The sequence below is a fragment of the Hemitrygon akajei genome, chromosome 7 (genome assembly GCF_048418815.1).
Source record: "Hemitrygon akajei chromosome 7, sHemAka1.3, whole genome shotgun sequence".
In the NCBI taxonomy this organism is placed as follows: domain Eukaryota; kingdom Metazoa; phylum Chordata; class Chondrichthyes; order Myliobatiformes; family Dasyatidae; genus Hemitrygon; species Hemitrygon akajei.
The window spans coordinates 144,164,126-144,180,582 of record NC_133130.1 but is presented as its reverse complement, the minus strand read 5'-3'; the positions used below and the strand labels follow the sequence as shown (position 1 = coordinate 144,180,582).

General features: G+C 41.0%; 1 protein-coding gene across 1 annotated transcript in view; it reads left to right on the top strand.

Annotated features, from left to right (window-relative positions):
- prpf4 (pre-mRNA splicing tri-snRNP complex factor PRPF4) overlaps positions 1-16,457 on the top strand; it is a 49,439-nt gene that overhangs the window by 20,396 nt on the left and 12,586 nt on the right. The window contains exons 7-12 of the mRNA XM_073052179.1: positions 4,443-4,537; positions 7,646-7,704; positions 8,197-8,320; positions 12,709-12,798; positions 13,249-13,371; positions 15,938-16,045. Of these exons, the coding sequence (XP_072908280.1) occupies positions 4,443-4,537; positions 7,646-7,704; positions 8,197-8,320; positions 12,709-12,798; positions 13,249-13,371; positions 15,938-16,045 (599 nt within the window). The remainder of the gene's footprint in view (positions 1-4,442; positions 4,538-7,645; positions 7,705-8,196; positions 8,321-12,708; positions 12,799-13,248; positions 13,372-15,937; positions 16,046-16,457) is intronic.

Sequence of the window (16,457 nt, the reverse complement as noted above, 5' to 3'; positions counted from 1 at the left end):
ACTTGGCAATATACTTGCAAACATTTCATCACAATTGTCAGGATCAGAGAATAACTCAACCCAACCATATGGGGTACATGTTTTCCGAATTATTTCCAGATTGTACTTAATCTAAGCTTCAATGTAACTTTATTTTTCACTTTTCTTCAAAATGTGAGAGATACCAGTTTTAAGGATAGGTAACCTTATAACTTGTGACACCAACAACTTCTGCCCGTATGCAGTGAAGTTGTTAATAACACCCACCATTGTTATTAGTTCCATTGCAAAGTAATGTTGTCTAGTAAATGCATGTTAAATAGTGTCCAAGCAAAGAACCTTCAGTATCTGCACTTACCACTGTGCACTCTTAAATTGGTTTATTATTGTCACACATAACCAAAGTACGGTGAAAATTTACATACTGATCATCTAGAACATTTTATTCCAACAGTGCATTGAGGTAGTATAAAGTCAAATAGTGGTATGCAGAATGTCAAAAACTGTAGATGCTGGAAATCCAAAGCAACACACACAAAATGCTGGAGGAACTCAGCAGGCCAGGCAGCATCTATGGAAACAGTTGACGTTTAGGGCCGAGACCATGCAGAGTATGGTTTTACTGTTACAGAAAAAGTTTAGTACAGGTAGACGATAAAGTACAAGGCAGAGGTTGAGTCCATCTTATTGTACTAAGAGACTGTTGAGTAGTCTTATGACAATGGATATAAACTATCCTTGGAACTGGTGGTATCTTCTTTCAGGCTTTTGTATCTTGTGCCCAGCGGGAAGGGGGAGAAGAGAGAATGTCCCTGATGGGTAGGATTTTTGATTATGTTGGCTGCTGCTTTCCTGAGGTAGAGAGAAATTTAGACAGAGATCCACAGAGGGCAGGCTGGTTTTCATAATGTGCTGAGCTGTGTCCAAAGTTCTATGCAATTTCTGTCGGTCACAGGCAGAGTAGTTGCCATGCCAAGCTGTGATGCACCCAGATAGGATGCTTTCTGTCCTAGGAATAAACGAGGTACTTGAGTCTTAAGAAATGCAAGAGGACACTTAAGGAAATCACAACTGCTAAAAGAAGACATGGGTTTGCTGTAGCAAATAAAATGAAGGAGAATCATAGGGGCTTCTACAGATATATTAAGAGCAAAAAGATAGCAAGGGACAAAATTGGCCCTCTGGTAGATCAGAGTATTAATCTGTGTATGGAATGGAAAGGAGACAGACAGAATCTATAGATGTGAGGCAATGCAGCAGTGAGGTCATGGACCTTCATAATACAGAGGAGGAGGTATTTGCTGTCTTGAGGCAGATTAGGGTGGATTAAACCCCCCCCCCAAGGGCCTGACAAGCTGTTCCCTTGGACCCTGTGGGAGACTAGTGCAGAAATTGAAGAGGCTCTAACAGAGATACTTAAATCATCCTTAGCCACAGGTGAGGTGCTGGAGGATAGCTAGTATTGTTCTGTTGTTTAAGAAAGGCTCTAAGAATAAGCCAGGAAATTATAGCCCATTGAGCCTGACATCAGTAGTGGGAAGGTTATTGGAAAATATGCAAGGAGACTTGATACATAACTATTTGGATAGACAGGGACTGATAGCATGGCTTTGTGTGCGGTAAGTAATGTCTAACCAGTCTTCGAATTTTTTGATGAAGTTACCAGGAATATCAATGAAGGCAAGGAAGTGGATGATTTCCACATGGATTCAGCAAGGCTTTTCACGAGGTCCCACATGGAAGGTTGGTCAAGAAGGTTCAGTCGCTTGGCGTTCAAGATGAGGTAGAAATTTGGATTAGACATTGGCGTTGTGGGAGAAGACAGAGTGGTAGTAGAGGGTTGCGACTCTGACTGGAGGCCTTTGACTAGTGGCGTTCCACAGGGATTAGGACTGGGTCCTTTATTGTTGGTCATCTCTCTCAATGATCTGAATGATAATGTGTAACGTGTTGCACTTTGGGAGAAACAACCAGGGTAGGAATTACACAGTGAGCGATACGGCACTGAGGAGTGCCTTAGATCAGAGGAATCTAGGACTTCAGATCCATAATTCCTTGAAAATGGTGTCACAGACAGATGGGTCATCAAGAAAGCTTTTGGCATATAGGCCTTCATCAATCAATGTATTGAGTACATAAGGTGGGTGAAATTTTATAAGATGTTGTTGAGACCTATGGAGAGTGACTGAAATTAAGAGCAGGGAGGTTATGCTGCAACTGTATAGGGTACTAGTGTGGCCACACCTGGAATACTGCATGCAGCTCTAGTCTTACTTGAGGAAGGATATACTGGCTTTGGAGGTGGTGCAGAGGAGGTTCACCAGGTTGATTCCAGAGATGAGGGGGGGTTAGACTAAGAGGAGAAATTGAGTCATCTAGGACTGTACTCGCTGGAAATCAGAAGAATAAGAGGAGATCTTGTAGAAACATAAAATTATGAAAGGGATAGATAAGATGGAGGCAAGAAAGTTGTTTACACTGGTGGGTGAGACTAGAACTAGGGGACATAGCCTCAAGATTTGGGACGGAGATGAGGAGGAACTGCTTTTCCCAGAGAGTGGTGAATCTGTGGAATTCTTTGTCCAATGAAGCAGTGGAGGCTACCTCAGTAAATATATTTAAGACAAGGTTGGATAGATTTTTGCATAGTAGGGGAATTAAAGGTTATGGGGGAAGGCAGGTAGGTGCAGATGATCCATGGACAGATCAACCATGATCTTACTGAATGGCGGAGCAGGCTCGACAGGCCAGATGGCCTACTCCTGCTCCTATTTCTTATGTTCTTATGTAGGCCTAATGTATAGTGTGTAGTTTTGGTAACCAACCTACAGGAAAGATGTAAATAAGAATGGAAGTGTGCAGAGAAAATTTAAAAGGATGTTGCCGGGACTTCAGGACCAGAGTTGTAGGGAAAGTTTGAATAGGCTTGGACTTTATCCACAGAACGTAGAAGATTGAGGAGAGATTTGATAGAGTTATAGATAGGGTAAATGCAAGCAGGCTTTTTCTGCTGAGGTTGGGTGAGACTACAGGTAGAGGTCATGGGTTAAGGGTGAAAGGTGAAATGTTTTAGGGGAACATGAGGGGGAGCCTCTTCACTCTGAGAGTGTGAAATGAACCGCCCAACGTAATTCAGATTCAGTTTATTGTCATTTAGAAACCACAAATGCAATGCAGTTAAAAAATAAGACAACATTCCCCCAGAATGATATCACAAAAGCACATGACAAAACAGACTACACCAGAAAATCCACGTAACATTTGGCAATCCCCAATCCAGAGAGGAGAGGCTGCTGCGTATTAATATCGCGCTACTGTCTAGCGTGTTCCCCAGAAAGGAGCTCCAAATCCACCAGACAAAAACAAGACCAAAATCTAAAACTACAAGACCTGCACAAAACCACATAATTACAACATATAGTTACAACAGTGCAAACAATAGCATAATTGATTTAAAAAAAACAGACTATGGGCACAGTAAAAATAGTCCATGATGTTAAAGGACAGTAACTTCAAAAGAAATCACCACAGTTTCCACAAGTCCCCAGGGTCCTGACAGACTTGCCATCCCATGCCGGCGGCAGAAGGGAGTACCCCCGCTATGGACTTCCAAGGCGCCGCCCGACTCAGCCTCGCAGACGCAGCACACAATGGAAGCTCCATCGAAACCAGCCTCGCAGACGCAGCACACACCGAAAGTGACCTGAGTCCGTCGAAAGGAGTCCGAGTCCATTGAACCTCCAAGCTGACGACCATCCCCTCCGGCACAACTTCTCCGAGCACCATCCTCTGCCAAGCATATTAAGATGGCCCCGCCAACGGCCATCGGCAATGCGACCCCGAGGACTGGGAGCCTGTTCTTCCCAGCAGAGCCCCGGACCTCGCAGCAGCAGCAGCAACGAAGAAGGTCTTCCTGGAATTTCCCGATGTTTCTCTGTGCTTCCACATCCGTTTTCAATCGATTATGATTGCGCACGGCACCCCACTTCACAAATAACAGATAATCAGTTCCGGAGTGGCCACTGCAAGCTGCGTCGTGCCGCCATCTTGGATCAATGTGCCAAGTGGTGGATGCAGACTCGATTTCAACATTTAAGAGAATTTGGATAGGTGAATGGATGTTACGGGCATGGAGGGCTTTGGTCTGGGTGCAGGTTGAAGGGAATGGGTTGATTAATGGATTGGCATAGGTTAGATGGGCTGAAGAACCTGTTTTATGTGCTATGGTGTTCTATGACTTGACACTGTGATATGGTGAGGGGCTGTTCAATTACCTTGCTAACTTAAGGCAAACTTAAGTTGTGTATTCTCAGTCAAAGCAAACTGTGTTGACACTTTGCAGTTTTAAGAAATATAATAATAAAACAGAAGACATTGATTCTCCATTTTCCTCTCTTTTGTTTTTTCCTCCCCCCGATGTACCTGTCTGCCTCTTGCTGACATCTGCTCTCACTTTGTTGCAGGCCCTGAATAACTTCTGTAGTCAGATTGGTGATGACCGTCCCATTTCCTACTGTCAGTTCAGCCCCAACTCCAAACTCCTAGTTACAGCTTCCTGGTAAGTCTCAGTACTTCGTTGGGATCTCATAAATGTTTCACTGAGTCATAGGCTACTTGGTATTATACTCTGCTGACCAAAGAGGCAGTCAAATGACATGTGACTGATGACTGTGTGAGACCATAAAAAGGGAAAAAATTGATTTTGAGATAAAATTTGCATGTAACATCTATCAAAAGAAGTAGTATGAATTTCTGTGTATATATAAATAGGAAGAAGGTTGTATGGTAAGAGTGGAGACTCTAAAGAACAAGGTTGGTAAATTAATAACAGGAAACAGATGTTAGATTGTTAAATTATTTTTTAAAATTTGTATCAGTATTCACCATGGAGGATACTGCAAATAACCCCAAGATTAACAAATGGCTAACTTCAAATGTCAGGGAGTACCTTGTATTTAAAAAAAAATCCCAATCAAAGGGATAAATAAGATATTCAAGAAATCCACAGGTTTAAAGGTGGTTACTGTAGATAGCTGACACAAATGGTCTGCACCTAATGAACTGGTTGCTGAGATGGTGAACACAATGGGATGAAATTTTTCAAAACTCACTGAATTCTAGGAGGGTAGTTTGGAAATCAGACAATGTGACACACTTGTTTAAAAATATATAGGTAGACAAAAGGTAGGGAGCTACAGGCTAGTTAATTTAGACCACAAGACCATAAGATATATGTTAAAATTAGGCCATTTGGCCCATCGAGTCTGCTCTACCAGACTGATCAGCTCATCATGACTGATCCAACTTTCCTGTCAGCCCCAATCTCCTGCCTTCTCCAGATATCCCTTCATGCTCTGACTAATCAAGGGTTTATCAACCTCTGCCTTAAATATACATAAAGACCTGGCTTCCACAGCTGCCTGTGGCAAAGAATTCCACAGATACACCATTCTGGCTAAAGAAGTTCCTCCTCATCTCCATTCTAAAAGGGCGCCCCTCTTCTGAGGCTGTGTCCTCTGGTCTTAGACTCTCTTAACATAGGAAACACCCTCTCCATATCCACTCTATTAAGGCCTTTCACCATTCGATAAGTTTCAATAAAGTCACCCCTCATTCTTCTGAATTCTAGTGACTACCAGCCATGGGCCATCAAATGCTCGTCATATGACATCAATTTAACATCTAAAGTTAGAAAGAAGCTAGAGTCATGATTCAAAGTGGAAATAATTAACCATTCAATAAAGCTGAATTTAAACAAATCCAATCAGTATTTTAGTTAAAATAAATCTTCTTTGACCAATTTGTTAAGAATTCTTTGAAGATATGCCAAGATGGGTTGGTAGAAGGAAACCTGCATATGTTGGATTTTAGATATCCAGAAAGCATTAAACGTGTTGGCACATAAGAGGCTGATGCATAATTTAGAGCTTAAGATATGGGAGGAAGTGTGTTAATATAGATTGAAAACTGGCTGTCACATGGAAAACAAATGCGTGGTTTTCCAGCTGAAGGGATGTAACTAGCGGAGTAACTCGAAGCAGTTCTTGACCTACAGTTGTTTGCTGTTTACATTAATAATGTAATTTATTACAATAAAGTTTGAGTTTAAAAATAGGGAGATTTTGTTACAGTTGTACAGAGTGTTACCTAGAACCTGGAAAACTCACAGTTTTAGTCCACTTATCTAACTGGAAGGTATGGTGGTATTGAAGATAGCCTAAAGGAGAATCACCCCAGGTAAAAATTCTGAAATGAAAGGGCTATCCAATCAAAACAGCCCAGACTGTGTTTAGGTCTATATTTGGTTTCTGAGGGGTACTCGACAGGGTACCTGTTGAGATGTTTTCACTAGTGGGAGAGTCACACACAAGGCAATATAGCTACAGTGTTTTAAAACTGAGGTGCGTAACAATTTCTTTTCTCAGAGAGTAGGGAATTTCTGGAATTCTCTGCCCTGAGAGTGTGGAGGTCGGATCATTAGATACATTTAAGGTGAAAGTTGATTTTTTAAAAAAATTGTAAGGTTACCCCTCATTTGGAACTGGCACAGAAAAGGAGTTAAGGCTAACATAGCATAGATCAGCCACGATTGTGCTGAATAGCGCAAGAGGCACGAGAGGCTTCGCGACTATGTGACATCCTCTTCAGTGATGAAACCAAGTGCAGACTAGGCGTTCGTTTTGAAAGTCACCTATACTCTGCAGTTGCCATCTGAGTTTCCGATCGCATATCATTGTAATTCCCTTCTTATTTCCACACCAACTTGTCTGTCGCCGGACAGATTGCTATGAAGAGGGCAAATGTAAACAGAAAGAACAACATCTCATTTTCCATTCGGGTAGCTTACAGTCCAATGGTAATAACATTGAATTTTCTAGGTTCAGGTAACCCACATCCATACTCACATCTGCAGCTAGCTTTATTATTTTCCCCCTCACCTCACCTATTTCCTACCTCTTCCCTCCCCACCCCCAAAAAAATCTGTTTCCATCTAACACGCACCCCACAGACTACATTATGCTAGTCACTGAATCGTCCTGTTCACCCTCGCCCTGGTGCAGGCTTTTAGCCCGGGATGTATTGCACGTTTTGCCTCCATGGATGCTGCTCAGTTTGTCCAGTGTTCTTGTTCCAGATTTCAGCACCTGTGGTCTCTCTTGATTTTGTACCTCTGTTCCTACTTTTTTTATTGAGATATGGCATGGAATAAACCCTACCGGCCCTTTGAACCATGCACTCAGCAATTCCCCGATTTAACCCTAGCCTAATCACGGGACAGTTTACAATGGCCAGTTAACCTACCAACCAGTACATCTTCGAACAATAGGAGGGAACCCACATGGTCACGGGGAAAACGTACCAACTCCTTAAAGTCGGCGGTGTGAACCCTTGTGCTCACCAACTCCCAAGCTGACTATGGAGCATGCATTTTTACACTAATCCTGCATAAACCTGTTTTACCCTCCTCACATTCCCATCAACATTCCCCCAGTTTTCTATATTCTAGGAGTAATTAACAGTGGTCAGTTGACCGTTATGGGATGTTGAGGGCAACCAGAGTACCTGAGTGAAACCTACATGTTAACAGGGAAACTGTGCTGGTGTTCTTTTTATTTCTGTATTATTTGATTAACATATTCTGATAGTGGTTTGTTCTTGTCTACAGGAGCGGATTATGTAAGCTGTGGGATGTTCCTGACTGTAACCTTATTCGTACACTGAGAGGTAAGCCTTATGTACCACAATTTGTGTTCCAGAAAGTCCCAAGGCAATTTATAGATGGGTAAGGCCCTTTGGTTCTTAGACAGATCAAGCAATGCTCTATTACAACAGCTCTCTGTTTCTAGTTGATTCCAGGGCTTTTTATGGCAGCCAATCCTCATGATGATGACTGAATGAAGAATTCACTGTCAGCAACTGCACCTTTCAATTGTATAACAGTTTTTAATTGAACCTAAGATGAGAATTGTCAAACAAAAATTTGTTGCCAAACCACATGGAGAAATGTTAAAGTGGATGACCAATATCTTACTCAAGCGTTAAGTTTTATGGAGGGCCTTAAACAAATGGAGAAGTTAAGGGAGCAGTTTCATATTCTTGGGCCTCAAAGGTTGAAGACACACTCTCAGTGTTGGAGTGATTAAATTCATGAATGTGAGGGTAGTCAGGAGCGCAGCTGCGCACAGTAATTGCTGATGAGATTTTCTGTCTTGGCAGGTCACTGCACGAACGTGGGCGCCATTGTATTTCATCCGCAAGCCACCATTTCACTTGATGAAAAGGACTGTAATATGGCATCGTGTGCGGCCGACGGCTCAGTGAAGCTCTGGAATTTGGAAAGGTTTGTGAAGATTATAGTCAAGGGTGTAACATACATTAAGATTATATTAAGATGAAAAGTGTTCTGTTGGATTTAAATTGTCTTTCAAATCTACCATCTGAGGTTTATTGATTTACTGCAAATTGCTTGTACTTTGTCTGATGAAACACTCAATTTCATGAGCTGTCCTGTTGCTTTAAAATAGCCTTATGCCTATTCAGTATTTTAAAAGTTAAGCCTGCTGTTAACATAATCTATACTAATCAGATCTGCATTTACCATTTTAATCAATTTACACATCACTGAGCTTATTTTGAATTTATCCTCTCGCAAGTGAAATTTTAAATAATTCGGTATTGGGCTATTTTACTTCAGTTTGGTTTGCACCGCAGTCTGCTCTTAAAGTGCTTTTGTTTAGTGCATTGGTAAATAAAATGTTGACAAATCAAATAAGAGAAATAAGCCTAGCAACACACACAAAATGCTGGAGGAACTCAGCAGGCCAGGCATATCTAGGAAAAGAGTGGAGTCCACGTTTCGGTCCGAAACCCTTCGGCGGGGTGATTCCACGGAAGCTGCCTGGCCTGCTGAATTCCTCCAGTGTTTTGTGTGTGTTGCTCGGATTTCCAGCATCTGCAGATTTTCTCTTGTTTGTGAGAGACATTAGCCTACTCAAGCCTGCTACATGTTTGAGTAGACTCATGACTGATCTGACCTTTGGCATCAAGTCCACCTTCTTGCCTAACTTAACCATGTAACTTCTATATTCACCATTAAAATGACAGACTGAAAGTCACCTGAGTGGAGATCTCCAAAAAGTCACAAATGTCTGATAGAAGTTGTTTGCATTCATTCCAGTCTTGTCCTCTTGGTTCGACTTTTCCATTACAGGAATATTAGCATTCCAGCATCTGCCTTACCGAACCCACATTTAAATCTTGTTTAAATGTGATAATCTCTTATTCTTGGACTTGTTCTGCTCAATCTTTCTTATAGAGCACGCCCTGTACTAAAACCTTTTCTGTGGCACAATGACAAATGCACCACATCCATTCATTTCTCCATTTCAGTTATGCTTGTAGTGTTTTCAGAAAAAGTTTAATAAATGTATTAGGTATTATTTGACTTTTATCAATTTTATTCAATAGTGACTTTGTGTTCTATTATCATTTTCTTATTAGTGGATGCCAGCAATAACAGTAATTGTCATATTTCTGTCAGCTGCTGTTAAGCCTATAATTTCTTGTTTTCACCCCCCCTCCCCAACATCCTCCATTTGGTAATGGTCTCTGCATCTTGATGATGTAGAATATTTCTAAATTCCATGTATCAAATCCATGCAGTGTAATGGTTAACATCTACATTTATAATTAGTAACATAAATCTACACAGATCAAATACGGCTGCAATGTGATTCTGCTTTCTCTCATAACAGATTGAAGTTATTGCAAAGTTTTATTTATTGATTGGTTGATTGAGATACAGCCTGGAATAGGCCCTTCCAGCCCTTTGAGCTGCATCGCCCAGCATTCCCCAGATTTAATCCTGGCCTAATCATGGGACAATTTATAATGACCAAGTAACCTACCAACCAGTTCGGTTTTGGGCTGTGGGAGGAAACCCACGCAGTCACGGGGAGGACGTACAAACTCCTTACAGGGAGGGAATTGAACCTGGGTCGCCTGTACTGTAAAGTGTTGTGCTAACCGCTACACTACTCTGCTGCCCTATTTTATTAATTAACCTATTATCTTTCATTAATGCAATTTATTATGTAATGGGATTTGTGATTGTGGAGCTAGTATACCCAGTAGAATTTGTATCCACAGAACTTGAGAGCAATATAGTATATCTAAACCACACTTGGATTTATTCTTATTGACAATTAGTGAGCTGTACTTAGTGTTAAACACTGAAATTCACCAATACCAACCCCCCCCCCCCCCACCCTGTGGCACTACAGCCATCATCTACATCACAGTCTCTCTTGTTCTGTACCCTGTCATGGACCTTTGCTCTCCCCACCCTCCCCATCCTTTCTGTTTCTTTTTTCTGCTCTGCTGGTGGTGAAATCCGGGTTGGTTCCAACCCTAATTTACATTGTGCATTTTTGGAGTGTTGTTTCATTTATCTGTGTTGCCCACTGGTCAGAAACTTGGCTGGCATCCATCAATGAAAAAGCAGTAACTGATTGAGCGACACTGTTCATAGCTGATCACCCGTTTAAACTGGATCTGTAGGTGTTCTGGGTTGGAGGGCCAGCTCGCCTATGAAAATCTGGACAGATTTGCAATCTAGTAAGGGGATAATCTCACTGAGAATGGTTTTTTGCATAGTTGTGTTCAATAGGTTTAGCAATTGAGCATCTTAATTTCTTAAGATAATTGGCTAAGAGTCTTGATGAGATGCGAGCATCTGTTTCATTTGAAGCTTTTTTTCATGTCACATTAATCCAGCATTGACTGTGAAATTCTTTGCTCGGTTTCATGTTGGATTTGGAGAATTTTGAAATGGTAAGGAGTAGTGTTAATGAATGTGAACTTCAGAAAGTTATGTATGAGAAGCTGTCATATTTGTGTCAATTCTGTATTAGTAGCACAGTTAATTCAGTTATGTAGTACTTCCCCTTTGAGTTTGACATTGTGGCTGACATATTTAAATATGTTGATTCCAACTAGTTGAATTAAAGTGTTTGTTGACTGTTTCCAACCTGCACCAAATTGATATGTTTATACAAAACATGCACTACACCAACCCAGTTGTCAGCCTAAACCCACTTGAGCCTCTTACCTGAGCTTGGTGATTGTGGGTTCAAGTTCCCTCCCCACCCACAGAGAATCCATTACACAGTCTAAGATGACCATCCAGTGCAGTACTGAGGGAATGCTGGTGCTACCCATTGGACAAAACAACCCCTATCTTCCCTTTAGGATGAGTGCAAAAGATCCCAGATTATTGTTCTAGTGTGAAAGTTGTCTCTTGATGACCTGAGCACTATTTATCCCTGAATCAGCAACTAAAATTGACTACCATCTCCTTTATTTTAATGTTAGCTAAGGGAGCATTGTGCACTCAAATAAACCACCATATTGCCTACAGCAGTGTCTTCAAAATAGTGTTATTGGCTGTAAACCACTTTAGCAGTTGTGAAAAGCTCTACAAAATGCCATGAAGCCCCACTGGGGATGTGACAGTTGCATAGCAATTAGCTCAACGCTGTCAATCCCGGCGTCCTCTATAGATTTCCTATGTCCTCCCTGGGGACTGCATGGGTTTTCTCCAGGTGCTCCAGTTTCCTCCCTTTCTACAGGGGCACAACTGAGAGCATCCTAAGTGGCTGCATCACTGCCTGGTATGGGAACTGTACGTCCCTTAACTGCAGGATTCTGTAGAGAGTGGTGCAGACAGCCCAGCGCATCTGTAGTTGTGAACTTCCCAAGATTCAGGATGTTTACAAGGACAGTTGTGTAAAAAGGGCCTGAAGGATCATTGGGGACCCAAGCCATCCCACCATAATCTATTCTAGCTGCTACCATCCAGGAAGCGGTATTGCAGTATAAAATCCAGGACCAACAGGTCTGGGTCAGCTTCTTCCACCAGGTCATCAGACTGATGAACTCACACTGATTTGAATGTACTCTGTATTACTTTGACTGCTCTATTTATTATAAATTACCATGATTGCACATTTAGATGGAAATATACGTAAAGATTTTTACTCCTCGTGTATGTGAAGTATGTAAGAAATAGTCAATTCAATTCAATTAAATTCACATTCCAAAGACATATTGGTTAGTAGGTTAATTGTTCATTGTGAATTGTCACATAATTTTAAATTGTAAATTGCTTCTCGTTCACTGCTGTCGAGGGAAGGTCCTTGCATTCAACTGATCTCTCTCCCTCGATGGTGCCAGAGCAAGGTTTAAACGCTGCAGTTTGTAGATTTGGACTCTAATTCAGGTTTATTATGTGTACTAGTTTTGGTCACTCCTTTCTCTGTTGCTACTTCTGGGTGATTTTTGAATTGGGGTGGCCTGCAGATAATGATCACTGAGCTGAACTGAAATATACCTTTTGATTTTGCATTTTATATTCAGTGTTTTTGCTCTTTTTTTGTTGTTGCCGCTTATGCAAGTTTTTTTTGCATGTGGGGGTAGAGGAAGGTTTTCCTGTTTTCCTTTCAACAAGTTGGTTCCATAATTCTTTGTTTCGTGCTGACTGTAGGAAGACAAATTTCAAGGTTGTATGCTGCATACATACTTTGATAATAAACGTAATTTGAATTAGTCTTGGGTTAAATCTGTATTGCTGAGCATCATGGCTCAAAGTGTCACATTGTGTCCCTAAATAAAAATAAAATGCATGTCCTTGTTTAATAGCACGTTTCTTTGTGCTTTGATCTTTTGCAGTGATGAGCCAGTAGCCAACATTGAAGGGCACACAATGAGAGTCGCTCGAGTGGCGTGGCATCCATCAGGCAGGTTTCTCGGGACCACATGGTAAGTAGTATCTAATATACAGTATGTGTTAAGTTAACATTAACTGAACAATTCAAAAGAGACTGAAGATGGCCTGTGTTACATGATGTGTTATGGTTGCTAGAATTTAAATCTACAGAATTTAGTTCTGCCTTTGCTGTTGCATCAGACACCTCATTCTGTAAATCTCTATCTGTTCTCATCATTTTCACATATGTACTGAATGTGTATCCACTCCATCATGTCTCATGCACTTGCTTATTGGCATTTGTACAAAAAGCAGTAGCTAAATGTCATATTCTTGTGTTAACATGCTAGTGATGTGTTTCTCATTCAGTTAATCATTGGTGGTGTTTCTGCACTCTTGTATTACGTAGCCATTTCCTTACTGTGGATGAGACCTAGTTATTTCAGTATTAAGCGATGTTATAGGTAAGATGGTATGTTTTTACTGTTGCTTCTGCTTTTTAGTTATGACCACTCCTGGAGACTCTGGGACCTGGAAGCTCAGGAGGAAATCCTGCACCAGGAAGGCCATAGCAAGGGTGTCTATGACATTGCCTTCCACCGTGATGGCTCTTTGGTGGGAACTGGGTAAGAACAAATTCTACACTTAGTCCAGGCCAATATCCTAATTCTTCAATTAACTGGGAAACCTGATCTATTGTGTTTTTATTGCATGCCTCCTCTGTGTACCGATAACATAATGTTTTCCGGGTTTTCCTCCCATTCATTCACTCAAAGGACAGTAAAAGAATATTTCACTCACCTATCTGAAAGAGTAGGGTAGAGAATGCAGTTAGCATTTGGCAAAGTTATAGTACCATAGTAGTATTGGTAGTATTCTAACTTGTTCTGTATTTCATTTAAGTACATAATTTGCTCATTAGTTTGTCTTTTTTTAAAATAACTTTTAAACTATTTCCGTGAAACATCGGCTAATTGGGTCAGCTGCTTAATTAAGCCAAAATATACTGGTCCTGATGTGTCCCAATTAATCTGAATCTATTATATACCCAGTGACTTGGCCTGTGCCTCTTTTAGAATCCCAGGGTATAGTTCATCTGCTCCAGGTGACTTATCTACCTTCAAACCTTTCAGCTTCCTGAGCACCTTCATTGTAATAGCAACTTCATTGAATATAACACTCTTGAATTTCTGGTATAGCCACTCTTGCCTCTTTTACTCTTTATAAATCTGGGAAAAAAATTTGGTCGTCTCTTTTTATATTATTGGCTAGCTTACCATCAAATTTCACCTTTTCCCTCCTTATTGCTTTTTGTGGTTGCTTTCTGTTTGTTTTTAAAAGCTTCCCAATCCTATCTTACCACTAACTTTTGCTTTTTTGTTTGCTTTCTTTTTTGCTTTAATGCTGTCCATGTGCTCTCTCTTGCCTCTGTAGTTTCCTGTACTGCACTGTAATACTGATACATCTGATTTTAGCTTCTCCCTCTGAAACTGCAGGGTGAATTCTATCATATTGTGATTACTACCTCCTAAGGTCCTGTTCATTACACAGCCCCAGACCAGAATTGCCTTTTCTCAAGTGGGCTGAAGGCATCTGGTAGTCATAGTTCAAGTTCCTTCTCTTCGGACCCAACAACATATTTCCCAGTCTACCTGAATATTAATATTCTCCATGACCATCGTAACATTGCCCTTTTTATGTTCCTTTTCTATATCCCATTGTAATTTGTATCCCACATCCTGGCTACTGTTCGGAGGCCTATATATAACTCCCTTCGGCATCTTTATACCCTTACAATTTCTTAACTCTACCCATAAAGTTTCTATGTCTTCTGATCCTATGTTACTTCTTTCCAAGAATTTGATTTTTTTTTTAAACCAACGGCGCCATCACACCCTCTTCCCACCTACCTGTCCTTTTGATGCGATGTTCATCCTTGGATGTTAAGCTCCCAGTTGTGATCTTTCAGCCACGACTGCATGATATTCACAACATCATGCCTGTCAATTTTTAGCTGTGCTATAAGATCATCTACCTTATTGCATATTACTGTGTGCATTCAAATATAACCATTTCAGTCCTGTATCCACCAATGTTTTCAAGTGATTTAGTTTAACTTGGCACAAGGGCCTGTCCATCTGCTGTACCGAATGTTCTGTGTTCAAATCCAAATGAACCCTGTCCCTCAGATTCCCACCCAGTAACTTCCACACCACTGATTTAAGGTTCACCAACCTGTAGTTCCATGTCTTGACCTTGCAGCTCTTCTTAAATAAAGTCATGGCATTAGCCATCATCCAGTCTTCTGGTACCCCTGCTGTGGTTAAAAGAAGCAAAAATCTTTGCTCAGTTTATTCCCTTTCCTCCCACAAAATCCTGTGATACACCTAGTCATTTTCTGGGAATATTATCCACCTTTATGCTTTTCAAGACTGCCAACACCTCCTCCTTTGTAATGTCAATAAGATTTCACTGTCCTCTTCCCTGAATTCCCTAACTTCTGTGGCTTCTGCTGTAAATACAAACAAGAAGTTTTAAAGTAAGACCCTACCCATCTCTTGTGGCTCCATTATAAATAACTACACTCTTCCTTAAGGGAACTCTCTTCCCAGTTACTTCTTTGATCTTCATCTACTCAGGCAATTTTTAGACATTTCAAAACTCTGCTACCTGTGGCTTAACTCCCACCCTGTCCTATTTACCTATCACCCATGTGTTTTCCTGTCTTAAATTTTTAACTCCTTTCACTGTTCTCAGATTTGCCCTTGCAATCATCTCCAGTCCTATAAACCAGCTGGGTATTTCCTGAAGTCCTAAATAAAATTCACCCATTATCTTCCTTTTCACCTCTTCACCCTCCCCCCTCCACAACAAAAACCTGCTCCTCTTTTCCCTTGCCCCAATTTGTAGTTTGATGTTCCTTGATAATGACCCCATGAAATGCTATAGGAAATTTTATTCTAAAACAGGGGTTCCCAACCTGGGGTCCCTAACCCTAATGCCCATGGCAAAAAATGGAACCCTGTTCTAAAGGAACAGTCATTACTTTTAATTGATTATTAAAGGACCAACCACTGAAATAGAGATTATTCATCTATTAGGGGAGAGGGCATTTTGCTTTTCTTGTCAGATTTGGCTGCAATTGTGAATGTTGCCAGAATGACTGACTATTGAGTTTCTCTTTCTAATCAGTGGCCTTGATGCCTTTGGACGTCTGTGGGACCTGCGGACTGGTCGATGCATCATGTTCCTAGAAGGACATTTGAAGGAGATCTACGGAATCAGCTTCTCTCCCAATGGGTAGGACAAGTAAACGTGGACTTGAGGGAAGTCGAATAAACTCTTCTCAGGCTGCCAGCTGGGTACAAGTATTGATTTTAACCAATATTTCGATGACAAACTCTGCCTTCTTCATCAGGGATGGTCCCTAGGCACGTATATTTACCACTGGACTAGATGTGCCTAGGCATTGTTGTTGTGTGAATGAAATCACTGGAGAGTGTTACTGGTAGATACAAAGCAGCCCCTTTATTCGACAAAACAAGGTACAGCAGGCATCTTACGGAGACACTTTCAGTGGAAAGGTCTGCTTGCCAGGGTGTGGGGCTCGATAGTTATTTGCTAAACACAAAGGACAATTCCATATTTAAAAGTATAGACAATGCTTTCTTTTGAAGCTATATACAAACTTCCCACCTTCTGATTTGTATCC